The 27,456-nt window shown below is 47.5% G+C and overlaps 1 protein-coding gene across 9 annotated transcripts in view; it reads left to right on the forward strand.

Moving 5' to 3' along the window:
* The window catches only part of CTIF (cap binding complex dependent translation initiation factor), a 313,773-nt gene that overhangs the window by 245,251 nt on the left and 41,066 nt on the right, over positions 1-27,456 (forward strand). For all 9 annotated transcript variants that reach the window (XM_082641323.1, XM_082641324.1, XM_082641322.1 and 6 more), the window contains one exon: positions 26,651-26,806. In XM_082641323.1, coding sequence (XP_082497449.1) covers positions 26,651-26,806 — 156 coding nt within the window. The remainder of the gene's footprint in view (positions 1-26,650; positions 26,807-27,456) is intronic.

Raw genomic sequence — 27,456 nt, forward strand, 5'->3', positions numbered from 1 at the left:
ATCTCATGGCAAGGGGGAACTGCAAAGGTGTTGCTCATGGCCTTAGGAGTAGAAGGTTGCTTCTGGAACCCTGAGTTCACGGGGGTTGTTGTGGAGAAGGGACAACCCACAGGCTTGAGTCACCAAGGGGCAGGCTGCCAAGTCCCACAGGACGCCCCGCAGAGCCCTTTGGCCTGGGCCCAGCTCAGCCACCCCCTGCCCACCCCCCTCCCCACCCACCCCCATACACGCACCCCACCAGGCCTGGAGACGTTTCCTGAAAGACGGAGAAAGCGCCGGGAGCTGGAGGGGCGGCCTCAGCCGCCAGGGGCCGGGGCCAGCTCTCTCCGGAGAGGCAGACATGCAGGGGAGGACGTGACCGGCAGCTCTCTTTCTCCAAGGCCAGGGATTTCAGAGGAATGCAGCCAACTCTGGCTCTGAAGTTCTCACTCCAGACCCCGCCCGGCGGGAGCCCAGGGCGCCTCCAGTCGCCACCCTGGAAGTCAGAGAGGCACGTCACAGGCCCCGTCTGTGTGGGGGAACACGTCCTCCTGGTGGCTCTGTGGGCCAGCCCACCTCCTGGTGTCCCCAGTGTCCCTTCTCCTGCCACAGGGCCTGAGCCTTCCCGATCTCTGTTCCCCTGTGTCCCCACACCTGTCTACCTGCACACACCATCTGCCCAGGAGAGCCTTGGCTACTGGAACAGGCCTCCCAGGAATGTCACGTCTCTGAGGTCACGAGCAGACGTGGGGAGGAAGGGGAGCACTGTGCAAACCCTTTACAATGGCTCAAGCCAAGAGAGCGGGTGACACCCAGCTGTCTTTAGGTAACTCTGCAGCTTTCTGCCTCGCCAGCCGATCAGACTGTGAGAGCCACGCCTCTGGACCAATAAGGAAGCTGAGGCCAGAGAGGGGTGAGGAGGTGCCGAAGGCCATATACCGAGAGGCAGACCTGGGTCTAGGATCTAGGTCTGAGGCCAGTGCTCTTTCGAGCTATTTTTGCGGTTTTGTTTCATTTCCTTCTGTAGGAGAAAGACAAGTTCTGGACAAACTGTCAGGGCCACAGTCAGGGCCACCGGAGACCCAGAGAAAAGAGGAGAGTGGCCAGGTCCCAGAGTCAGGCTCCCTACCCACGCCACCCCTATGCTGGGTGGAAACTGCCCCCTCCCAGCCCCGCCCTGAGGGTCTCTCTTCTGTAAAGCAAACAGTTGCAGACAGGAATGTGCTGTGGCTCACCCAGATCGCCCGAGGACAAGCACTTTAATCCCAGCGTCTTCCCATCCTCCCCGAAGCCTGTCACTGAATTCACTGTAGCTTTTATTGTTGGGGCTTTGTTTTCCTTGAGCTGCTCTGTTGAGTGTCTTCCCCGGGTCCAGTTGACCCTGTTTGTATTCCATCCATTTTTCCAGATTTCCTGGAATCCTCTGTCCTTGGAGCCTGATCTATGCCCTCCCTGGGTACTTGGCTTTTGCTACCTGGTGTTCTTAGCTTCATTTCGTGGGTCTGCTCCTGTCCCTCTAACAAAAGTTTAGGCAACTTCATTCGTAAAACATTTGATGAATATGTATTAAGGGCCTACTGTGTACCAGGCACTGGGCTGGGCCCTGGGTTCTGGTGGGATTCAGCGGTGAACAAAACAGTCTATACAGCTTGCTCTCATGGAGTCATATTCTAGTGAGGAGGGAGATGAAGACCATCCAGACAATAGAGCAGTCAGTAAGTAAATTAGGATAAGACTGTGGAAGAAGATGAAGACAGGCGTGTTGGGGCACAGTTTTAAATAGGGCGATTAGGAAAGAGCTCACCGAGGTGACCTTCTGATAGACCTGAAGGAGTGACCCATGTGGTACCAGAGGAACATCCTAGACAAAGAGAAACAGCAGTGCAAAGGCCCTGAAGCCAGAGTGTACCTACCCCATGGAGGCCAGGGGTCAGGGGTGGGGCCGGGGGCGGGGAGCTGGCGGGGTGGGTGGGGGGAGGGATTGTGGGAGGACATCAGGTCAGAGCCATGGCAGGGCCCACCTTGTGCAGGATCTGCAGGCTGTCCTGAGGACGTCGCATCTACCCTGAGCGGTATGGGACACCTCAGAAGGTTTTGCGCAGGAAGTACAAGATCTGGCTTAGATTTTAATGGGACCACTCAGGCTGCCAGGTTGAAAGTAGTCTGAAAGGGTGAGGTAGACCCAGGGAGGCCAGCTTGGAGGCTTTAGGAAGAGGCTTTAGGAAGAGACAGGGCAGAATCTGGAGCACATTTGAAAGAAGAGCTAACAGGATTCACTGAAGGATTGAATGTGGGTGCAAGAGAGAATGTTGGCATCGAGGATGATCCAAGGTTTGGGGCCTGGGCAGCTGGAAGAGGGGGTGGCCACCCACTGAGATGGGAACAATCACGTGGGAGCAGTGTGTGGCAGGCAGGACCAGGAGTTCACTGTTAGGCACAGCGTGTTTGAAATGCATAATAGAAAGTGGTCGTGCGGAGTGGGTGGTGGGAGTCCTAGGTACAGTGGTCTGGACAGCAATAAGCCTCTGAGAGCCATTCAGTGGCATTTGAAACCATGAGACTGGATGAAATCTTAAGATAATGAAGATAAATGGTTTAAAAGGCCACTTGCTTTAGAGCTTGTGTTTTTAATTATCCAGAGTCATGAATGGGTGGCCGATGACTAATGGGCTGGCTACCCCCAGAGCATGGCAGGCTGGGCCCCTGCACCTCTCCCCAGGATCCTCTCCCAGGCTAGCAGGGCACCAGGACGCAATTAATTATGCTTGTAAATGAGGAGGCTTCTGCGACGGAGAAACAGGGAGGGGCAGGCTGCAGCCCCGTCACCTCTGAACCTCTTGACATTTCATGGGAAAACGGTGTCATTTTAGCATTTCGTTCCTTGGTGAGGCTTAAATTTCAGCTTCCGGAAAACTGACAGAGAGCCTGGGATGGGCGCCTAGGGCTATCTTTGCTCCCTGCGGCTTTATATAACTCAGACCTTTTCCCCACAGCCATCCACAAGTCCGGCTTCTGTAGGTGGTGCCAATAAGATTAAGTATTTAGCGCCCACTATATTTTGTGCGGGGTATTTCTGACAAAATGTTTCCTGCCTCCATGGTGATCTCTCAGTAAACAGAATACCTTGGAGGAGGGTGGCATGCTGTGTGGCACGGGGGCTGCTTACCTACCCCCTCCCTCCCCTTTTTCTTGTTAATCATTAGCCTGGCTGAAGTTCCTCTTCAATGATCTAGTTTTCCCTAAAAATCACTCCCAAATACTTCTTTGAGGTCACCATGTAAATGCTCAAGCAGGAATTATGGAGAAGCTCAAACTCTCAGCCTGGGGACTTCCCTGGAGGTCCAGTGGTTAAGACTCCGTGCTTCCAATGCAAGGGGCACACGTTTGATCCCTGGTCGGGGAACTAAGATCCCACATGCAGCACGGCGCAGCCAAAACATAAAGACAGAAAGCAAAACACAAACAAAAAAAGTCAGCCTGCCACCATTTTACTGGATTTGAGTACCATTAGCTCCAGTCATTTTCCCAGGAAAATGGGGAAGGGTTTTTAGGAAGAGCCTGATGTCAGGACAGCCAATGCCCAGCTTGCAGGGACTGTGAGGGCTCAGCCCAGCCTTACAGATAAGAAGCCTCAGAGGGTCTCCCAGCCACGCATGCCTGCACAGGACTGGCAGTGGGACACCAGAAATGGAGCACACTTGAGTTGGGGGTCCCCCTCTGCTCCTGTTACCTTCTCTCCTGCTCTGTGGAAGATTTCATCACCATCACCATCTGTACCACCTCTGGATCCTTTGGGCCTACTGACTAGAGGCCAAAGGATGACTTTCAGCCCCCACAGAAGTGCCACAGGGGTGCCCGCTCTAACCCCCAGCTCAGCTTCTGCTCCCCACTCCTTCCTCAGAGAGATACACGGACAATACTGCTCTCATTTGTTTTTTTTAAATATGCTGCTTTTTTAAAAAATAAATTTACTTATTTATTTATTTAGTTTTGGCTGCGTTGGGTTTTTGTTGCTGTGCACGGGTTTTCTCTAGTTGCGGCGAGCAGGGGCTACTCTTGGTTGCAGTGTGAGGGCTTCTCATTGTGGTGGCTTCTGTTGTTGCGGAGCATGGGCTCTAGGCGTGCGGGCTTCAGTAGTTGTGGCTCGCGGGCTCTAGAGCGCAGGCTCAGTAGTTGTGGCGCACGGGCTTAGTTGCTCCACGGCATGTGGGATCTTCCCGGACCAGGGCTCGAACCCGTGTCCCCTGCATTGGCAGGCGGATTCTTAACCACTGCGCCACCAGGGAAGTCCCTGCTCTTATTTTTTGCTGCTCCCTCAACAGATTCATTCCTCCCAGCCAGGCACAAAGCTGAAGGCAAGAGTGAGCTTGTAAACAGTCTAGAGTCATGTCGGGCAGGGAATCAGCCAGCATCCTAGCACAGACTGCTGGAAAGGCGGAACAAGCAGGAAGAGCCAGAGCTAAGGCATCGGCTGAACTCCCACCCAGCAAATGCAGGCTCCCCCAAAAGGCCTCCGCAAGTGGGGGAAGAGCCTTAGACCAGGAGGGGTGAGCTTTGGCTGGTGGTTCCAGAGATGGGGACTCTGGCATGGCCAGGGGGCTGACTTTTCAGTAGTCAACTGCTTGGGGTAGTGGGTAGAGAGAAAACTTGGAAGCAAAGGGAAGTTTGGGGACATTCTTCCCAGAATAGCTTTAAAAATAGGACAGCTTTACAAACCACCTAGGATGATTGAAAGCAGGTGGGATTGAAGCAGATGCCCTCTGGAGATGCCTGTCAGACCCAGAGTTTGTCAGAACTCTGTAGGTTTTCCTGATTGTTCAGTAGATCTCAGAACGCAGCTTAAGACATCCCTTCCCCCAGGCCCCCTGAGTACACAGCGTGAGAGTCAGTATCTGCCAGAAAACAGGCCCGCAAACACCTGTGGAGGGAGGGATGGAGGGAGGGAGAGAGGGAGGGGAGAAGGGAGGGAGGGAGGGAGGGATGGTTGTAGACTCTAAATTCACCAGCTAGAGTCCTATGTGGCGATCCATGACAGAGACCACAGAAATCACAAGTGGTTAGTTTTGCCTTCACTTCCTGTGTTGGCTTTACCTGATGTTACTTTCACGTTAGGAAGAAGCCATGTTTTGGAAGCAATTGGCATTACTCCAGGCCAGGTATTTTGATCCTCAGGCTGTAAGGTTGCCTTCTCCTTGAAGGATGACATATCCAACCAGGACTCAGGTGCTGGAGGGAGGCCCATCTGCTGCCCTAAGTTCCTGGGTAATCGCCATTCCCTGCCAGCATCCCTGTGGGCCTTTGCTTCTTCCCCAACGTCATTTCTCCAAGGTCTTCAAATCCCTTGGGTTATAATGACTTGCAGTTGGTGAGAAATGGGCTGTCTCACGAGCCACCACAGACGCGAGCCTGTATATCACCTTTTCATTCGGCCAGGATTGTTGTAAGGACTCCCCAGATTAAAAGAAGCTTGTAGTGAAGTCTTCCATTTAATGAAGATGTTTGTTGGGAGGAAAAAAAATCACTTCTTAGTTTTATTTATTTATTTAAGTTTCTTAAAATGGCTTATAAAGAGGTGCTTGTATTCTCCGAACTCTTTCGAATATGTGGGTTGTATTTTCCCCAGGAGCTTACTAACCTGGGGGGTATGACCAGATCGCCTTCCTCTGGATCCCCAGAATGGGGTTGCGCACTTGAGTATGCATCCCTTCTTTTTTTTTTTTTTTTTTTTTTGCGGTACATGGGCCTCTCACTGTTGTGGCCTCTCCCGTTGCGGAGCACAGACTCCGGGTGCGCAGGCTCAGCGGCCATGGTTCACGGGCCCAGCCACTCCGCGGCACGTGGGATCTTCCCGGCCACTCCGCAGCACGTGGGATCTTCCCGGCCACTCCGCGGCACGTGGGATCTTCCCGGACCGGGGCACGAACCCGCGTCCCCTGCATTGGCAGGCGGACTCCCAACCACTGCGCCACCAGGGAAGCCCCACCCCTTCTTTTTTGTCACTTGCTTGATGACTCAGAATTCTGTGTGCGGAAGAACTTCAGACCCTCTCTCTTTGTGTAAGAGTTTAATGCTTATGGAAAATGGAATTATTTTCCCCCCAAAAGGAAGGAACCTTAACCATCCCTGCCTTGGGAAAGCCGACTTCTTTGCCATCCACAGAACTAAGCCTGGCACCACCTTTCACGTGCTGGTGCTGGAGTGGCAGGCTTAGGGCAGAGGAGGGAAACACCTACTGAGGGACCACTTTTGAAAATGGCAAACATTGCCACACTCAGCCTTTTTTTAGCCTTTGGATCAGTGAGGGTTTATGCACAGGAAGAGGGGACTTGCTGGAGGTGGTTAGAACAGAAAGCAGCTTTTCAACGTGAACGACCATATCTGACCTTGCAGTGATGCCCATGCATCCTGCCCTGCACACTTGGACATGTGTACCCCGCAGCCACCCCGAGGCTGACTGGGGAGCAGGACCTAGAATTAGAACAGGCTAACCTCTCTTACATACTCGTGGCTTCTGGAATATTCGTAAGTGCTCTCGAGATACTTGTGCAATGGGAATTCTGAGTTAGAGACCTACAGCTTCCTTAGGGCCATCCTTTACACCGCCCAAGCTTTTCTCTGACAGCTGGAGTCAGATGTGCCCAGCACAGAGTAAAAAGGGCCATGTCAGCAGCCTGCACTGACAGCCTTCCTGGCCTGGGTCCCCGATGTCCTTGTCAAAGACCCCCATAGACTCCAGGGCCTCCTGTGATCAGTCACCCTACAGCTGATTTCCCATGGTGCTACCTCTAATTTTCTAAACTATCCCTAATTTTCTTCCCTTCAGATCCCACCTGTCTTAAGTCTGGTTTTTCTCATAGAAGGGCAAGTTTCTGATCAGTTGAAGTGTGCCAGTGTGATTTGTAGTCGATGTTTTACCCTGTGGTTTGACTGGGGGGTTGCTGGAGAAACAAAGTCTTATCCTAAAGGTGCAGTGTGGATGGGGCGCCCTCAGGCACCATGCATGCTGGTTGCAGGGGAAATGCTGTAAGGCACAGAGGGGCCTTTGGGCTCACTCCACAGAGGCCCACACTTCTAGGTCTGCAGCCGTCCTCTACCCCATGGGACAGGATTCAGGCATCTGGATCTCACAGGTCACAGTATCTATGACAGGTAGTAGGGCATGTTGTATGAACCCATTCTTCAGATGGGGCTCAGCAAGGCCAGGTGATTGCCCAAGCTCACACAGTGCTCTCTGCACTCTCCTTGGATGTTTGCTAAGGAAGCAGAGCCTTCTGTGGCGGGCAGAGCCGGTGACCTGTGAAGGGACATGACATCAGGCCCTCTCCACTCCTCTCACCCAGTCAGAACATCACATGTCACCTGGGTAACCCTTCCTCTGCCTGCAGCAGATCCAGCACCACCAAGGGCCGGCGCGGCAGGGAGGAGGTGCCAGACACGACTGGTACCTCCGGCTTCCTGCCCTTTCTTTCTGCAGACCTGTGAGCACGCTGGCGTTATTTTTATCTGGGGACACAGGCGTGGGAAGTATTTGTCAGTGTCATCTGGTAAACGCAGTTGAATTATCTGTTGTCCAAGGCACCCCCAAATAAGTAGTGTTAAGTGTGCCAAGCTGTTCACATTTAAAAATACAGTCAGACTGATGAAAGATAATTTGCTCACAGAGCTAACATCACAACCCAAGCACAGAGCTGTCAGTGCCAGAGCCCAAACTTTATTTTTACCCTCTTGGGGTTTTGAATCCCCCATGCTTTTCTTTAAACCATCATTCTGTATCTATAATCCACAAGAGGGGAAATGGCCACAGTGTGCGGACTGGGTGCAGGGGCAGGTTTTACACGCCACTGCGTTGTCTGCTGAGTTAACTCGAGCTCCATTCTGAGCCCAGTGAAGTAGCTGCTTGGCGCGCAGGTGTGTGTCCTATGCAGCCCCTAGAAGGTTTCTAAAGACAGTTGCAAGGTGCCCCCTCATAGGCCTTACCTTACACTAGATGGAGCCCCTCACTGCTTTGTTTCCCAGTGTTATTCAAGGACCTCTGCATCTTGCTGGGTCCTAATAAGTCGCCCCAGTGCGGGCAGGAGTGTGCAAGGGATCACTCCAGGCAGTGGCTCTCAGCTGGGGGTGATTTTGCCCCCAGCAGACGTTTGGAAATGTTGAACTATTTTTGGTTTCTACAGCTATGAGCGAGGGTGGGGACTGCGACTGGCCTCAAGTGGGTAGAGACCTACAATGCACAAGACACCCCCTGCCAAAAAGAATAATCCAGTCCAAAATGTCCAGTGTGCTGAGATTAGGCAAGCCCACTCTAGCAGATGGCGCCTCCTCCACCATCCAGCGTGTGGCTTGACAGGAGGTGCCTGGTCAGCAAGACCACAGGTGGGGAAAGTGACCAGTGGTGGCCAGCAGCTCTTGATCACGTGAATCAATTCAGGAAGGGTCTATTGAGCCAACTACCTTGCGCAAGGTCAGGACCAAGCTGGACTTTAAGGGGCTGGTGGACCGTTGCTGGTCCATCCATGAGGACCAACCACCCAGTCTTGTAGAGCTCTCTCAGCTCACCAGGTGACTGCATGTCCATTGCCTTATTCAATCTTCACCACCACTCATGGGCCTGATGGACAAGTATACTTGGCTTCATTTTGCGGATGACCCAACTGAGGCCCAATGAGGTGAATAACTTGCCCAAAGTCACATAGCCCCAAAATGGCAAGTCTTGGTCTTCCCGCTAGATGCTTTCTTAGTAAGGATGACATACCCTTTCTGATCTCAGAGGTCCCTCTTCTTTCTTGGGTCATGTTGGATCCCATATGGATGAGGAATCATTCCTTCCTTGCATCCACCTTAATATGAATGGAGACATGACTAAGGGCAGGATGAGCTTCCCATCTTAGCATCTACCATCTTCCCTAAGAAACTTCCCTTTCTAGGGTGGCCAAGGGGTGGGAATTCAGACAGATCACACCTGCCGTGGAGGTCCTTGGGCCCTACCTGGGGAAGGCCAAGGAAGCAAGGAGGAGCCCGTCATCCATTGAGTCTCTCCCTGGCCAGGCAGTTTTCATTCTTGCTGTGTCTAGCCCTGTTACCCTTTCCCGCATGGAGAATGTGAGACTGTGGGAGGTCTTGGGGTTTGCCGAGGTCTGAGGGCTGGGCAGGAGTCTGATGATCCAGGCCTGTCTGGCTTAGAGGCCATGGTGCATACTCTTGACACACCAGTGGTTTTCAAACATTTTTAGCAGCAGAGTTATTTTTTCCAAACTCGATTTCGGGCATATCCTCCACCATGTGAAACAGATCCAGCAGAGGGGCTCTGCCTGGAACCAAGGCGTTCGGAGCCTGCCCACCCGACCCCCGTCACCCACCCCCAGTGTTGGCCCGAGGCTCCTTGGAACAACACGAGGCCCCATCTGGTCTGCGGCCTGGAGCTCACGGCTCATCGAGAGAGCCTGAGCGCTTCCTTTGGGGCCACCCGAACCCCTGCAGCGCTGAGCACAGAGCAGACATCAAGTCCAGATGGGTAGGACCAAAGGGAATGGCATGTTGCAACAGCGGGGACTGTTCAGACAGAGCCTGATGCAAACAGCTTCCATCCAACGCTTCCATCCACATCTTTGCAAAAGATACCAGGCATGATGATCACCTCCACATCCATATCCCCATACGGTCTCCAGAGGTAGGGCAGGAGCCAGGATCCCCATTTCACAGATGCAAATTTTGGCCTTCCCTGAGCCCACTGCACCTCAAGGCCTTCTCCTCTGCCCCGTCTCTCGCTGCGTGCCCCACCTATAGCTGTTGCTTAACTGTCGTCTGGTAAACATTTTGGGATACAGATTGATAAAAGATGTGTGCCCCCCCCCAACCATTACAGCTTCCCTGAGGGATAATGCCCCATAAATGTTAATGTGACTTCCGAAGACTTCATCTGTGGCAAAGTTCAAAGTCGCGGGTGGATTTGGGCTTCAGGCTGAGTCATTCTGGAATCCCCATTAAAGGCCAAATCTTTTCGTGTGCAATTCAAGGGGTTTTCTCAAATTCTATAAATAGTTTAATAATGCCTGTGTGATCATCTATTTTTATCGCTAGCCTTCCAGACAGTTTCAGAAGTAATGTGGCTGCTCACTGAAAGCAGGATTTCACAAGTCTTCAGTTTCCAGTTGCTTCCAGAGCGTGGCCTGTGGGCCTGGCACTGAACAGTGGGATCCTGGACAGCGTTTCTGCCTGGACGAGGTGGCCTGACTCTCCTGGTGGAACCTGGTCTGGGCAGAAACTCTGGGAGCAGACTCTAGGAATCTCCAGAAAGCTGGATAAGCTGGGCTCTGGCCCCAGCTCCCACTTTCCTCCCACAGAAAACCCTGGACAAAACATTTGTCCCCTGTGTGCCTTGTTTCTCAAATTGCAGGCTGTGGGCATTGCCCCTGTTCTATTTAGGGGACTCACGGCTTTTTCCCTGGGTTTTCACATCTGTTTCATCACTCCATCACCCCACTGACCCTGTGCAGGTCAAATAGTCTCTTTCCATTTTACAGATGAGGACACTGAGGCAGATTTTTCACAGACCGGCCTGATAGTCACACGATGCCGTGCCCAAACTAGACTCGTTGCCCTTTATTTTACAGTTCCTCAAGCTGAGGCCATGGTGAGCATGCCCCCAGCCCACTCCCCACCCTCTCCACACAGAGCTCTGCATAACGGATGAGACCTACCTGGGCCGTGGCCAGACCCTGGTGGATACCTGCCTCCAAGCCCATGGCCACTCTCTGGGCAGGACAGCAGCCAGGCAGGGAGGAATCCCAGTTCTGCAGAGTCAACAGCTGGGCCCTGTCATCCGGGGGGACCTGCAGGGAAGTGCAGGGCAGAGGCAGGCAGCTGTCCTATGTACAAGTGGGTCTTTTCAAACAGGATGCCTTTGGGTGAGAAAGAACAGCAGAAGCAGAACTAGAGACCTGGGTTCCAGCCCTACCAGCCTCGGAAGGATGATCAGATCCCAGGATCTCTTCCTCCAGCGTAAGATGCTGTGTAGGGCAGAGGTGGCAGTGTTTGTGGGAAGTGCTTGGGAAAGAAAATTGTTATGTAAATGTATGGTGGTGTTATTACAACAACATCAGGCCTCAATAGACGAGGCCAGGGGAGGCCAGGGCGCCAGCACTGCAGAGTCTGCTGAGTGTCTGGTTACCGAGGGCTGCCCTAGGTCTGTGGACTTAAGCGCTCTGACTCACCCGTACCTGGGAAGTGGTACCTGGAAGTGTCTTCCTGAGTGAACCCTGTGACACCCTACTTGCAGGCATTCCTGCTCATCCACCTGTAGTCCTGTCAGGCAGTCTGGCCCTCTCTTCCTGCTCAGAGTTTTCCTTCCAGCCTCTTTTGAGGGCATTTCAAGGCCACAGCCACAGCAGGTGCTGGCTCCCCCTTGCCTGAGAATGAGGCTTCGTGCCTGCATAAGTGCGAGACAGAACTCCCACTGAATCAGCCCAGCTTCTCAGCTTCTTTTCACTGCACCCCAGCGCCACTACCCCGCGCCTCCTACGGATCAGCAGAGCTGAGCCTACCTGACCTGATTTTGCCAACCCAGATTTTGCTCACACCCTGGGAAGCTTGAAAAATGTCTCCAGAATATTCTAGATTAAACTGGAAGTGGCTGATGGCAGTTCCCAGCCACAGTGTATTCCCTTCACCTGGAGCCAAGTGCCAGGGAGAACGCATTCTCAGCCTCGGTGTCTGTCAGTCACAGAGAAAGTCTCCAGTGCTTTGTTTATTAATAATAATAAAGGGCCAGCATTTGGGGCATGACGTTCATGTATGTTTACTAGAACAGATTCAGGATTATCCCAATAATGTTACTCTCTCTTTATTCTTTTGGGTGGGACTCAAAGGGCAGCAGTCACAACCAGCACATGGGGAATTTGACATGATGCTCAGGAGAGTTTCAGGCACTGGTGACGGCCATGCTCATGGTTCCAGGCCAGGGTCTATGTTTGCAGTAGGCAGCTGTTGTCTCTCTCTGTCTGTGGTCTGGGGATCTGTCACAGGGCCCCACCTTGCCCAGCCACAGAGTTGGCCACGTGACTTGGGTCTGGCAAATCAGGGAACCCCGTCTCCACATCCACAGTGATTGGTCTGAGGGATGGTCATCTGACGAGCAGGGCCAATCAGAATCCTTCCCTGAGATTTGCGGGTTGGACACAGGCAAGAGGGGTCATGATAGAGACTGGAAGCTACTGACAGCCATCTTTGCCATTGCAAAGGGAGACCCAGGCAGGAGACAAAGTGGTCAACATGCACGAAGCTAAGACAGGCAGAAGCAAGAGCAGGGAGGACCAGCTCTGTCATTGTTTGAGCCCTGTGGACCAGCTGTGTTCTTGGGGACCACCCCCTTCCACCCCTGCCACATAAACCAGTTCAGGCCCTGTGTGCTTTAACTAGTTGGAGAGGGTTTCTGTCCAGCCAAGAATGCCATCTAACAGTGTCTGGGGGCAGAACAGAAGGAAGCACTGGAGTGATAAGGGCTTTGGCATCATATGGTTGGGTGTCTGGGCCGTGGCCTGTGGAGGTCAAGGCTACTCAGGGAAAGGTCCAGCCTGGAGTGGGAAGGGTAAGGACATGCCCAAAGGCAGGGCCCAGTGGACATCAGAACCCAAAGTAAGCAACCAGGTTCATGTCCCAGGGCGGAAGCTGTAGTCTCATCCTCACGCCGGCCTCTGGGGTGCCTTCTTTCTGCAGACAAGATGCAGGCCTGCTGCAAACTATTGCCCAAGCCAAAGTGACCTGCAGGTCAGAGTCCCACTGTTCCAGAGTAGAGGTACAGCTGAATCCCCAGGGCCAGGCCTCAGGGCCCAGCAGGACTGAGCCAAGACTGGCAGCTGTGGCCACACAGATGTGGCCGTGATGGCCAGCTGTGAGTGCAGCCTGGCCATACACCCCCTGGCTGGGGCCGCACACACAGCCTGCCAGAAGGAGAGGGTGGCCAGGTCTGGGGCCGGCTTCGGTAGACAGAATGACTCAGGACACAATAACCAGGAGGTCTCTCTGCCACTTGTTAAACACCTACTGTGTGTGCCAGATCCATTGCACACATCACTCTTTGAAGCCAAGGAGGTCTGTCTGACCCAGTCAGAGTGATGCCAAGACTTGGGCAATCCTTCCACCATGCTGCCCCAAGTGCGTGTGTGAAAGGCAGGGTGTGGGCTGCTACCCAGGGAGGACCATCCAAGATACAGGTGCCGGCCAGCTAGCCCATTCTCCCCTCTCCTCCTCTCCTGTTGCCAGGTTCTGCTGGAAGGATGCCTACCCAGCCTCAGCCCACCCTCCTTTCTGACTCGGCCTCATTTCATCCCCTCTTCCCTCACAGAGGAGGGGCCAACTGTCATTCTGATCAGTTCTTTTTAGTCCTAAGTCACAGAAACTAACTTGAGGTAGCTTCACATCCCTGAATCCTTCTTTCATAAGGGTACAGAGGTGTCTCATGGAGCCCAAAGGTCCCAGGAAAGGACAGGAAATGGCACATTCAGGGTTCTCTCTCAGGCCAGGGGAGATGGATCTGCCATAGTGTCTGCAGTTTCCCCTCCAGACCAGCCATCAGCCTGGGAACGCCCCTGCCTCTGCCCCTGTGACCAGGTGCCAAGAAAGGACCGTATCACCTTCTGTGAGGTGGAAGCTCCTGCCCTGGGGTCCCCCCAAATGATAATGACTGAGCAGGACAGGAACTTCCCAGGAACTACCCAGGGCCTATTTCTACCCACGGGGGGGCGGGCAAGCAGGCCCTGGGCTGAGAGAGGAGAACAGAGGAGGGAGGGGGAAGTGAGGAGGGGAGCGTGCAGGTGCGCCTCGATGGCTGCAGCAAGCAGCACTAAGGGGCAGGTGACTGAAGGGAGGCCCAAGGCGGGGGAGCAGCCAGGTGAAAACCACAGATGACCCTGTCGCAAAGGGCGACTCTACAGAATGGCATGGGCTTACTTGACGCAACCTTGAAAGGGGGAAAAAGTCCCAAATAAGCAAAGAAACCTCACCCTGTGACAAAAATGTTACCCACAAAAGTGAAACAAATGCTACGAGATGGACTGGACCAGGACTGGCACAGAGCAGTTAGGAAGAATACATCTGGGGAGTGAAATAACAGCCACAAATGAAAGAAAAGGTGGATCCTGGCAAACATACTGGCTCTGTCCTCTCAAGTCTTAAATTAAGAAAAGAATGGGGCTTCCCTGGTGGCGCAGTGGTTGAGAGTCTGCCTGCCAATGCAGGGGACACGGGTTCGTGCCCCGGTCGGGGAAGATCCCACATGCCGCGGAGCGGCTGGGCCCGTGAGCCATGGCCGCTGAGCCTGCGCGTCCGGAGCCTGTGCTCCGCAACGGGAGAGGCCACAACAGTGAGAGGCCCGCGTACCGCAAAAAAAAAAAAAAAGAAAGAAAAGAATGGTAGGAGGGTTCCCTTTTCTCCATGCCCTCCCCAGCATTTATTGTTTCTAGATTTTTTGATGATGGCTATTTTGACTGGTGTGAGGTGATACCTCATTGTAGTTTTGATTTGCATTTCTCTAATGATTAGTGATGTTGAGCATCTTTGCACTGTTGGTGGGAATATACGTTGATACAGCCACTATGGAGAACAGTATGAAGATTCCTTAAAAAACTAAAAATAGAACTACCATACAACCCAGCAATCCCACTACTGGGTATATATTTGGAGAAAACCATAATTCAGAAAGTTACATGGACCACAATGTTCACTGCAGCTCTATTTACAATAGCCAGGACGTGGAAACAACCTAAGTGTCCATCGACAGACGAATGGATAAAGAAGACGTGGCACATATATACAATGGGATATTACTCAGCCGTAAAAAGAAATGAAACTGAGTTATATGTAGCGAGGTGGATGGACCTAGAGTCTGTCATACAGAGTGAAGTAAGTCAGAAAGAGGAAAACAAATACCATATGCTAACACATATATATGGAATCTGAAGAAATGGTACTGATGAACCTAGTGGCAGGGCAGGAATAAAGATGCAGATGTTAAGAACAGACTTGAGGACACGGGGGAAGGGGGGGCTGGGACGTAGGGAGACAGTAACGTTGACATACAGGCACCACCAAACGTAAAATGGACGGCTGGTGGGAGGCAGCCGCACAGCACGGGGAGATCAGCTCGCTGCTTTGTGACCACCTAGAGGGGTGGGATAGGGAGGGTGGGAGGGAGACACAAGAGGGAGGGGATATGGGGATACGTGTGTGCATAGAGCTGATTCACTTTGTTGTACGGCAGAAACTAATACAACATTGTAAAGCAATTATACTCCGATAAAGATGTATTTTTTAAAAAAAGAACTCAGGAAAGAAAAAAAAAAGAAAAGAAAAGAATGGGGGCAGCCTGTTCCCTCTGAACAGGTTGGCCTCTTAAAGAAGAGCTGTCTGATCACGTAGCATGGAATCTTTACCCACACGTTCACCAAATGCCTGCTATGAGCCAGGTACCATTCTAGGGGACGTGGCAATGGATAAGACAACAAGACTCCAGACCTAGTGAAACTTTCTTTCTAGTGAAGGGTCAGATCATCAACAAATACAGGACCTGATACAGATGGTAAGGGCTAGGAGGAAAATAGAGCAGGGCCAGACGATGAGCCCTGGGGGCTACTGTCTTAGAGAGACAGTTAGGGGAGGCCCCCCTGAGGAGGCAACATGGGAGCAAAAGCCTGAAGGAAGGGAAAGTTTGCGCCGAATAAAAAACAGAGTACCTTCTATTTGAAAACAACTTTCCTCTTGCCAGTATAAAGAATTCTGGCAAATAGTCTTTTTAAGCCCTCCAACCAATGGCCTGGGGGACTGGGATCAACTCATTGCTGGTGGGCTGTCACCAGCTCCCCAAGACCCACCCCTCTCACGTTTCATCGTGACTTCTCAAGGAAAAAGAAACTTCCTGCCAGCAGTAAATAAAAGGGCACTTTCTCCTCCGCACTGGGGACATCGCAGCAGCATCTACCTCTCTGCACAGAAACAAACCAGAGTCACCAGGGATGTAGAATGTGGATGGGCAAATTTCCCTTGGTCATTTGTTTTAGGAGAAGGAAATGATGGTGAGTTTGCATGGATTGGTGGGGCTGCCATCTACTTCAGGAAGCTTCAGAATACACTAAGATCCTTGTGTTGCCCTAATGTCTCCCGTCTCTCAGGGCACCATCTCCCTGCTGCAGCCGCTGGCCGCCCGGTGGGGGGGTTCCCCCTTTGCCTGTATGCAGCTGTTTTTGGCTTGACCACAGGACTCTATCATGCCAGAGTTCATGTGGTTATCCAGAGCAGGGAAGAATTTCCCAGAATGCCTTGAGAAACCTGAGACACTGAATGGCTTTCAGGGCTTATTGATGTGGCCGGTGCAGGAAATAGCAGTACGTCAATAAATAGTTTTAGGCAGGAAACGAGGCTTAAATGGTAGCCTTAAAGTTTGGGGAAAGGCACTAGGGGTTGCTGGGAGGGAGCCTGCCAGTCAGATGAGAACCTGGAGCCAAATACCAGTCTTTGAAATGGCTGCCACCAATCTGAGGCCCCTTGCTGGTTCTGGATGCAAAAGGCTGAGGTTGAAGGCAGTGCTGGAGACCCAGGGGATGGCTGGTTTCAGCTGGCAAAAAAGAGCTCCTTGTTCCAGGGGAGAAGTTGGCAACCTACAACGTATGCGCCCAGAAGAGACACATAGGCTGGCTTTTGGTGGCCTCTGGGCTGGGCAAGTTCACAACCCACTTCCCCACCCTTGTAGTGAGAATCACCACTAGCTGGCAGGTCACTCCAAGAGTTTCGATGTCCTAATCAAAAAAATCAAGGAAAAGGGTCACGATCTGCCAGTTTCTTTTTAAGTAACTGTTTTTCTGACTATAAAACTAAACTTTCTCAGAAAAGTGGGGAAATTCAGAAAATAATAAAATGTAAAAAATAAAGGTCATCCATAATTCCACTATTGAGAAACAACTACTGTTAACACTTTGGATATTTCTCATCTTTTTCCTTATATAAAAAATTTGTTTTTATTCATGGGCGAGATTATATAATATTTGCAAGTTTGCGTTTTCTTTTTTTTTTTAATTTATTTATTTATTTATTTATTTATTTTTGGCTGCATTGGGTCTTCGTTGCTGCGCTCGGGCTTTCTCTAGTTGCAGTGAGCGGGGGCTACTCTTCATTGTGGTACGCAGGCTTCTCATTGTGGTGGCTTCTCTTGTTGCGGAGCACGGGCTCTAGGTGCACGGGCTTCAGTAGTTGTGGCACGCGGGTTCGGTAGTTGTGGCTCATGGGCTCTAGAGCACAGGCTCAGTAGTTGTGGAGCACAGGCTTAGTTGCTCCGTGGCATGTGGGATCTTCCCGGACCAGGGCACAAACCCATGTCCCCTGCATTGGCAGGCAGATTCTTAACCACTGCGCCATCAGGGAAGTCCCTGCTTTTGTTTTTTCACTTGGCATTACACAGCCATTTTCCCAAGCTGTTATAAACTTCTCATAAACGTAATTTTAATGGGTCCATGAATCATCATTTACTTAATCATTCCCCTATTGTTGGATGCTTAAGTTGTTGAATTTTTGTGTGTATTAAGCTTATTTTTCCTGTTATTTTAAATTATTTCCTTATGATAATTATCCAGAAGTGCAATTACTGGATCAAACAATAAGAACACTTGAAAGGCTTTTTTTTTTTTTTTTTTAGCTGCATTGGGTCTTCTTTGCTGCGCACGGGCTTTCTCTAGTTGTGGCGAGCAGGGGCTACTCTTTGTTGCAGTGTGCAGGCTTCTCATTGCGGTGGCTTCTCTTGTTGCGGAGCACAGGCTCTAGGCTCACTGGCTTCAGTAGTTGTGACACATGGACCCAGTAGTTGTGGCTCGCGGGCTCTAGAACACAGGCTCAGTAGTTGTGGCACACGGGCTTAGTTGCTCCGCAGCATGTGGGATCTTCCCGGACCAGGGCTCCAACCCGTGTCCCCTGCATTGGCAGGCGGATTCTTAACCACTGTGCCACCAGGGAAGTCCCCAAAGGCTTATTTTAAGATTTTTTTCAGGAAAGTGATACGAGTTTACATGGCCCATATTATGAGAGTGCCTGTCTCACTTCATCTTTACCAGCAGTGACAATTACTGGTTTTTAAGCTTTGCTAATATAGAAGGTGGGAAAAAATGATATTTTCATTCATTTGATAGCTACTGAGATTTAATTTCTTTTTATATATTTGTCAGCAATTTATGTTTTCACATATGAATTATCTTTTAATGCCCTTTCCCGTTTTGTCCATGATTTAGGGATTTAGTACTTTTAATATCAATTTGAACAAGCTACTTAAATATTAAGACCATTACCTTTTGTCACATTTATTGCAGATATTTTTCCTGGTGTATCCATTGCCTTCTAAGTGTGTTTATAATATTTTGATTTTTGATGCATTCCTCTTGTTTTAATTTATAAGGCCCTTCTCCATCCAGAAATTTGATAAATACTTTAATTTTCTTCAAGTTCTTATGGTTTGTCCTTTTTTTCTTTAACATTTACCTCTATTTCATCTGGAATTCATTTTAGGGGCCAGTGTGAAAGGAGACTCTAAATTATCCACTCCACCCCACACCCACCCCGACGTAGACAGCTGTTTCTGCATCATTGCTTGAGTGAATAATGCTTCCTTTGCTACTGATTTGTGGTTCTCTAGGGGCCATGTGATAAACCCTTATGGATGCCAAATTTGTTTCTAGGCTATCTGATCTAGCTATTCATTCTTATGTCAGTTCCACACCCTTTTAATTATTAAAGCTTTAGGGTAGGTGAAAGTAATATAACTCTTTCCAATTTTGTTCTATTTTGTTTTTAGCTATTTCCCTATTATTCTTTCAAATTACTCTTAGGATGTTTTTTTTCAAGTCTCCATTTCCCCTTTCTCTCCAAAACATTCCCGTTGGAATATGGAGTACAAATTGGTGTTAAACTTGTGAATTATTTCAAGGAAAATTACCATCTTTTCAGTGCTGTCTACCCATTAAGGAATATTATGTGTTTCTTCACTTGTTTAAGACTTTCTCTTAAATTTCTCTGTTCAGTTTTGCAATTTTCTTCATAGAAATCGCACATTTCTTAATAATGTCATTTAAGAACTTTTATTGCTTACTAAATGAGTTTTTGTGCATTAAAATGTCTCACTGACAAAAAAAAGAATAAAAAAAGTCTCACTGGTTAATTCTGTCATAAAAAAGCTGTTGATTTTTGTATATTAAGTTTACATCTAAATACTATTAATTAGTTACTAAACTCTCTTGTTAATTCTGATCTTTATTAGAGAGTTCTCTTGGGTTTTTCACATATATAATCTTATCAAAGCATTTTACCTCTTTCCTTCCAAAGGTCATGGATGTTGCTGCTGTTTTTTAATCAGGCCTATTGATATTATGTGTATAGATGTACTGATACTATATCAGCCTTGCCTTTCTGGAATAAAATCTACTTGGTTATAATGTATCTATTTGTTAGTATTTCATTTAGGACTTTTATGTCTACTCACATTAGAAAGATTAGCCCATAGACTTCCTTATTTGTAATTTACTATCATTATGAGATTTTGGTAATAAGGAATGGGAAAAGCTTATTTTTTCTGTGTTCTGGACCAGTTTACATAGCACAGCAGATATCTAATTTTTTGAAAATGTGAATCAACTTACCTACAAGAGTCATAAGTTTAGAGACCTCCTTATAATATGTAATTCAGAACTTTTCATTTTATGATTTTCTGTCTTTTCTGGCTTTTAATTTATTTTTTCAGTGAAGTTCGGTGATATTTATTTTCTAAAAAAGCACCTATTTCATCATTTTTTCCAAAATCATCATCATAGAGTGGTAAATAGTTCTTATTGTGCTTTTTAAGCTACTCCATATCTGTTTACATATATTGTTCATATTTCTTTTTTCTTTTTTTCTTTTTTTTTAGTCATTGCAGTTTTTTATTGAAGTATAAAAAATTGATTTACAATGTTGTGTTAGTTTCAGGTGTACAACAAAGTGATTCAGTTATACATATATATATTTTTTCAGATTCTTGTCCCCTATGGGTTATTATAAAATACTGAGTATAGTCCCCTGTGTTACACAGTAGGTCCTGTTGGTTATCTATTTTGTATATAGTAGTGTGTTTATGTTAATCCCAAACTCCTAATTTATCCCACCCTTCCTTTCCTTTTTGGTAACCATACGTTTCTTATGTCTGTGGGTCTATTTCTATTTTGTATATAAGTTCATTTGTATCAAAATTTTTTTTTTTTTTAGATTCCACATATAAGCAATATCATATGATATTTGTCTTTCTCTGTCTGGCTTACTTCACTTCATATGATAATCTCTAGGTCCATCCATGTTGCTGCAATTGGCATTATTTCATTTTCTTATGGCTGAGTAATATTCCATTGTATAAATACACCACGTCTTCTTTATCCATTCATCTGTCGATGGACATTTAGGTTGCTTCCATATCTTGGCTATTGTAAATAGTGCTGCAATGAACATTGGGGTGCATATATCTAGTTTTCTCCAAATATATGCCAAGGAGTGGGATTGCTGGATCATATGGTAGCTCTATTTTTAGTTTTTTAAGGAAACTCCATACTGTTCTCCACAGTGGATGTGCCAGTTTACATTCCCACCAACAGTGTAGAAGGGTTCCTTTTTCTCCACACCCTCTCCAGCATTTATTATTTGTAGACTTTTTGATGATGGCCATTCTGATTGGTGTGAGGTGATACCTCATTGTAGTTTTAATTTGCATTTCTCTAATAATTAGCAATGTTGAGCATCATATTTCTAATTTATTTCTGTTTCTGCTTTCTTGTTTTTACATATACTTTCCTTTCTTTATTTTCTAATTAATTAATTTCTGTATTTTGTCCTTTCATATATTTCCTTAGTTATTGGTGGTTTTCTAAGTCTTTTGAGTTGAATATACAAATTAACACTGTTCAATAGAAGTATAACATGGCCCACATATGTACTTTTAAATTTAATATTGTATTGTACTATACCCAATATATTCAGAATTTCAACATATAATCAGTATTTCTAAAATATTAGACATTTTACATTCTTTTTTCCATACTATGTCTTTAAAAACTAGTGTCTATTTTACACAGACAGCACATCTCAGTTTTTTAGAGGCACGTTTCAAGCACTCAGTAGTCAGTTTAGGGGATATATTTGCTTCCTTTTTATTTTTTAATTTTTTAAATAAATTTATTTATTTTTGGCTGCGTTGTGTCTTCGTTGCTGTGCGGGCTTTCTCTAGTTGTGGTGAGCAGGGGCTACTGTTCGTTGCAGTGTGCGGGCTTCTCCTTGCCGTGGCTTCTCTTGCTGGGGAGCATGGGCTCTAGGCACACAGGCTTCAGTAGTTGTGGTGTGTGGGCTCAGTAGTTGTGGCTCGCGGGCTCTAGAGCACAGGCTCAGTAGTTGTGGTGCACGGGCTTAGTTGCTCCACGGCATGTGGGATCTTCCCAGACCAAGGCTCGAACCCCTGTCCCCTGCATTGGCAGGCGGATTCTTAACCACTCTTCCACCAGGGAAGTCCCCTTGCTTCCTTTTTAAATAGCCAAAATAGTTAAGACTATAAATTTACCTTTCATTATAGCTTTGACCACATCACACAAGTTTTTACAGCTCTTTGTTTCCTAAATCTATTATTGTATATTTGATTACATCTTCATTCCATCTTTCTTTAGGAGAATGCCTTTTAAACAAGTAATTGGCTATTTTTTAAATTGTTCTTAATTCTTAGTCCAAGTATGTAACCTATACAGTTTCTGTATTCTGACATATGTCGTAGAATCACAGCTTATAATGAGGTTTGTTTCAATTTTGCCTTATTCATTACACTATTTAAGTCATCTAAGTAATATATTTTTTGTTCATTTAATCAGCAAAAGAATACTAGTGATTCATTTTCCAATACTATTTTTCTATCTTTTTTTTATGTTTTAATAGCTTTTGTTTTATGTAGTTTGAGGCTGTGCTATACCGTATATATGTTATTTATTATGGATTGTATTTTTATCTATATAAATAATTTTTATTTTACTTAATGAATGTTATCTTGAGAACTACTTTGATTTTACTTGTGTTTTACTTTTATTTTATATCTATTAATGGCTACTAGTGTTTTAATATTTTTAAAAGCACACTTTAATGTCTATTTCTCTATTTATCAAACTTAAGAAAGAAGCAATAACCTGCGAATCTTTATGGTCTAAATTATGAAATTTTGTGTGCTTACAAGTCTTCTCTCCTTCTCCCACCAGTATTCATCAGTCTTAAGTAATTTAACCTTGGATTATTAGGTTACTACTACTATGAAATTCTTATTCAGATTACATTTATTTATTAAATATCTTCTCTCTCGAGGATTATTTCTGGAGTTTGACTCAGTCTCATAACCAAAATTATAATTACTTATTTTGATTTAACTTCATAAATCTACCTGGTTTCAAGTTTTCACTTCTGGCCCTTCTATACCATGATTTTCTCAGAGTTGAGTAGTAAATTTTTTTTGGCTGGAGCATGCATTCAAGAAAGTTTTTGAGTTTTAAGTTATTTTTAATGGTGCTTTAGGAAAGCATAAATTTATCATCTCAACCATTTTCTAAGTGTACAGTTTAGTCATGTTAGTTATAGTCACATTGTTATGTAATCAATCTCCAAAACTTTTTCATCTTAGAAAACCAAAATTCTAATCCATTAAACAACTACTTATTGCCCTGTCTCCTCAGCCTCTGGCAACCATCATTCTACTTTCTGTTTCTATGAATCTGACTACTCTGGATACCTATATAAGTGGAATCATACAGTATGATGATGATTCTCTTGGTCCCTTTGTTCTGTGTATTCTGGTGTCCTTTTTGCAACTGGTTTATTTCACCTAGCATAATGTCCTTAGGGTTCACCCATGTTGCAGCATGTATCAGAATGTTCTAAGATTTAATAATATTCCATTGTATGCATATACTACATTTTGTTCATCCATTCCTCCGTCAGTGGACACTTGAGTAGATTTCACCTCTTGGCTCTTATGAATAGTGCTCCTTTGAACATGGGTGTGCAAATATCTCTTCAAGACCCTGCTTTCAGTTCTTTTGTATATATCCCCAGAAGTGGAACTATTGGATCATATTGGTAATTTTATTTTTAAGTTTTTGAGGAATCACTATACTATTTTCCATAGCAGCTGCACCATTTAATTCTTTTAAAGATAAGCATGTGGGTGGGATTTTTTAAAAATCTGCTTGTGTAAAATGTCTTTGTCTTGCTTTCACTCATAGCTAGGTGTGTTCTTGTCACCTCAAACATATGAAGATGTTGCCTCAGTGTCTCTGAATTTTAACATCAATTATAGAAGTATAAGGCCAACCATATTTTTGTTCCTTTGTAAGAAACCTAGGGGTTTTTTTTCCTTCAAAGCTGTTTTTAGAATTTTTCCTTTTCCTTGAAATTAAAAAAAAAGAAAATTCTCCTGCTAAGTATAAATAGTGGGGCTCTGGAACACTGTGAACCCTTTTTGCCTGAAGAGTCAGCTCTTTTTTTTGTCGTTCTGTTTTGTTTGTTTTCAACTTTAAGTTTCTCTCTCGGGTTCCTTTGTTCTGTGTATTCTGATGTCCTTTTGAAAACCTCTGTAATTCATGTCCACTCTCTGTCTTCTCTCTCCTTTTTCTTCTTTCTTTTTTTAAGCTATGGCTTTGTCTTCAGCTCTCTAGGTGTTTTCCAAGTCTGTCTCATGTATCACTTTCTCTGCAGTATCCATTCTATCCTTTATTGCTTCCAATTCACATTTCACTTTGCTGTGGATTTCTGACTTCCTTTGGTTCTCTCCTATCCCCATTTCCAGTCTCATACTGCATCTCAACCTAAGGTTTTTTTAACTAATCACATGTCACAGAGTCTATGTTGTTGTTCTTAACAGACAGACGAGCCCACGCGTTTGTAGTTGGGTTTTTTGTTTTATTTATCTTTGCTTTATTGTGGTTGACATTTTCAGAGTTATGCGTTTCCATCAGATCTTCAAGATAATGCTCCCCTACTCTGCAGTGCAGGATTTTTCCACAGATGCCATGGCTCTCTGCTCCTCCCTGACCCTTGAATGAGAAAGGCTGGCTTTGGTTTTGGTGTTAGCTGTGCAGATCATCCTTACGAGTTGCTCAGTGTCCGCTGAGGGAATAGGAGAGTCTCCCCTCAGACCTGAAGCTGGTGGCTTCATGTGCCCATCCCAAATTCAATATCCCATATTTAGCAGGCCTTCAGTCTCCTAGTGAGTTCTACTAGCCCAAACAGAATCCTCTCTCAACCCCACTGATTATCAGGAGGAAACTGAGTCAAGCTGTAGTTCTTTGATCAGATGTAATCATTTTTTAAAAAATACTCCAGTCCCTGGTTTGCATTGCCCTGAGACTTTTCCTTCCCAGAGGGCTTTGCCTGAGAACACTGTACCTCTGAGGACTCAGGGGACCACCTCAACTCCTTCTGCCCTGAATCTGCAATGACTAGAATAAGAGCAGTACTGATGGGAGCTGCCGTAGTGCACAGGCACGGGGGCTTGTTAACAGTTACAGGCTCTTTGCCTACGAGCCAGCGGCAGACAGAGGGAGGGCTTCAGCTTGATCTCCCTCCCCATCTCACCCCTGTCTTATGGGTGGTAGTGGGGCCAAGCAGCTTTGGACACCCAGAACTTCTCAACGACAGCATTTTAGTCAATGGTAAGGCGTCTGCAGTGAACTGTAATCTTCCTTCTCCGTGTTGTTGTGGGGCTTATGTCCGCTCTCATGGGTATTTTTATGAGAGACAGAGAAAGGGCGTCTCAGGCAGGGGCACCATTTTAACACCCGTGCTGGCACTTTATAAAGGTCTAGAGTTGTTCTCAACCATGGTTGTACATTGGAATCACCTGGGGAGCTTTCAAAATTTACCAATGTCTTGGCCTCACCCTGGCCAATGACACAAGCCTCTCTGGGTGGAGTCCAAGCATCGGTAGCTTCAGAGTTCCTCCAGGTGACTCCAGTGAGCAACCAGGTCTGAGAACGTTTAGCTCAGAGCAGAGAGCCATGGAAGGGCTTAGGTTCTCATTCAAGTTCTTGTACTGGTGACCCTGGTCAAGTCTTTTCGGCTCTTGTACCTCAGTTCCCCCATTCTAAAATGGGAATGGTAATGCCTGCCCCTGCTCTGACCACATTAAAGATATAGTGGGATAAACAGAAGTTAATGAGGATAGAACTACCCAAAGTTTCATGACTTCAAGGCCCGCAGCACCCTCTGCAGGGTCTGGGCCAGCAGGAAAAGTAATTCATCCTCCTCCCGGGGCCACTGGGCCACCCCACGGTGGCCACCCCTTCTCACAATGATGGAAGCAGCACAGGAGAGTAAGCATAAATACTTATGGCATCTTAAGGACCAGGATCAGAACTGGCACCCTGTCAGTTCTGCCTCATTCTACTGGCCAAAGCAAGTCACAAGGTCAAACCCAAAGACCAGGGGAAAGGCGGAGGAAATTTCTGAACATAACCTAATCTACCACAGATTCTTATCTTTCAATCTCCAGAAAGTTCAGGTTTTTATTTCATTCTGTCTGGACCTTTGCAGTGGCCTCCTTTCTGGTCTCCACACCTATGCCATAGTAACCTTCAAAAGAGCACAGGTATGATGAAGGCATTTCAATGACCCCCCAGAACCTTCCCTACCAACCATCACATGGAACCTGACTCCTTAGCTGGTTTCAGTTAGCCACACTCTAGCCCCAACCTCCTTTCCCAGCCCTGCCCCCATTTTCCTCTCTACCCACCTACAATGGGGACAGGTTGGCTAAGACCTCCCTGGTTCCCAAACTTCCATGCTACCTTCCTGGTGCCTCACCTGTGGTCATTGCTCCACCTGAAATTCCCCCAGGTTCTCAGGTCAGAATCCTAGCTCTTCCAAGGTGCCAATTTCCAGTTGAAAGGAATAACTCCTACCTCTGAGTTCTCCAAAGTCCCTTTACCTGGAACCCTCCAATGGCTTTTAGTTCATTCATAACTGAATGAACTAAAATGAATGAACATGTCTTATCTTACCTCCTAGAGCAGTGCCTGGCACACAGTGGGGCAATGGTATTTTTAAGGAGGATGAATGAATGAGTGAACGAATGCCTCTAGTTTTCCTTCTATGCTCTGGACCACTTGCTGGCAGGGGTTGTAGCTGTGTCTCTAGCCCAGTGCTGGGGCCAAGATGGGCCTCAGATGCCCATTGCTGGGTGTGTGGTTACCCTCACTGCTGTGGGGGCATGATTTGGAGGTTAGCAAAGGAGATAGTTTAGCCCCAGGGAGTTGAATGGAGGAGGTGATGACTGGGAAAGGTGTCGTCTCCCCCTTTATCTCATTCCCTCCACCTCAGTATCTGGGTCAGTGAGACAAGGCTGTAGCGCCCCCCCAATCTGGAGACACTGAAGAAGAGGTGCTATGGCTAAAGGTCAAGGTGGTCTTTCTGCCCACAAGTGAGTCTTCAGCATTCATGCTCCAGCCACGGGTCACCCATCGCCCTTCTCAGGGAAATCATGGGGTTTACCAGTTGCCCAGGCCTAGCCCTTAGCCAGTAGGCACCGCGGCAGACCAGGGTGGTGCCCGGGCCCCTCCCAGCTCCTGTGCAGCTGACGTGGTCTCTTGTGCCTCCGCAGAAGGACTTCACAGTGCGGGAGGAGCTGCAGCAGCAGGACGTGGAGCGCTGGCTGGGCTTCATCACCTTCCTGTGCGAGGTCTTCGGCACCATGCGCAGCAGCACGGGCGAGCCCTTCCGCGTGCTCGTCTGCCCCATCTACACCTGCCTCAGGGAGGTAAGTCTCCGCCGGCCCTGCCCGAGAGCGTGGGCGCTGCCCTGCTAACGACGCGCTTCTCCATCTCTGATGCGCCAGGAAAGCTACAAGGCTTGTACCACTTAAAGTGATCAATCATTTGGTTAAGGGAAACGGAACTCCCCGGTGCTTTTGTTTACTCTACGCAGGTTTTTATTTATTGAGTTTACGTAAAAGGAAATAATCCCCCAAAGGAAAGTATTATGAACTCAGACTGCAGTCATTCATACTCTAGAACACTGCCTACAGGAGGGAGATCTACAGAAAATATTGAGTGAATAGATCTTTGGACTGGATTGGTTTACCATTGAATTATTTATCTTAAAAAAATTTGCTTCGGGCTTCCCTGGTGGCGCAGTGGCTGAGAGTCCGCCTGCCGATGCAGGGGACACGGGTTCGTGCCCCGGTCCGGGAAGATCCCACATGCCGCGAAGCAGCTGGGCCCGTGAGCCATGGCTGCTGAGCGAGCGCGTCCGGAGCCTGTGCTCCGCAACGGGAGAGGCCACAACAGGGAGAGGCGTGTGTAATGCAATATATATATATATATATATATATATATATATATATATATATATATATATATATATTTGCTTCTAAATTTCCTCTGATAAAGAAATAAATAAGGATAATAA

The sequence above is a fragment of the Mesoplodon mirus genome (genome assembly GCF_964341445.2).
Source record: "Mesoplodon mirus genome assembly, chromosome: 13".
Taxonomy (NCBI): domain Eukaryota; kingdom Metazoa; phylum Chordata; class Mammalia; order Artiodactyla; family Ziphiidae; genus Mesoplodon; species Mesoplodon mirus.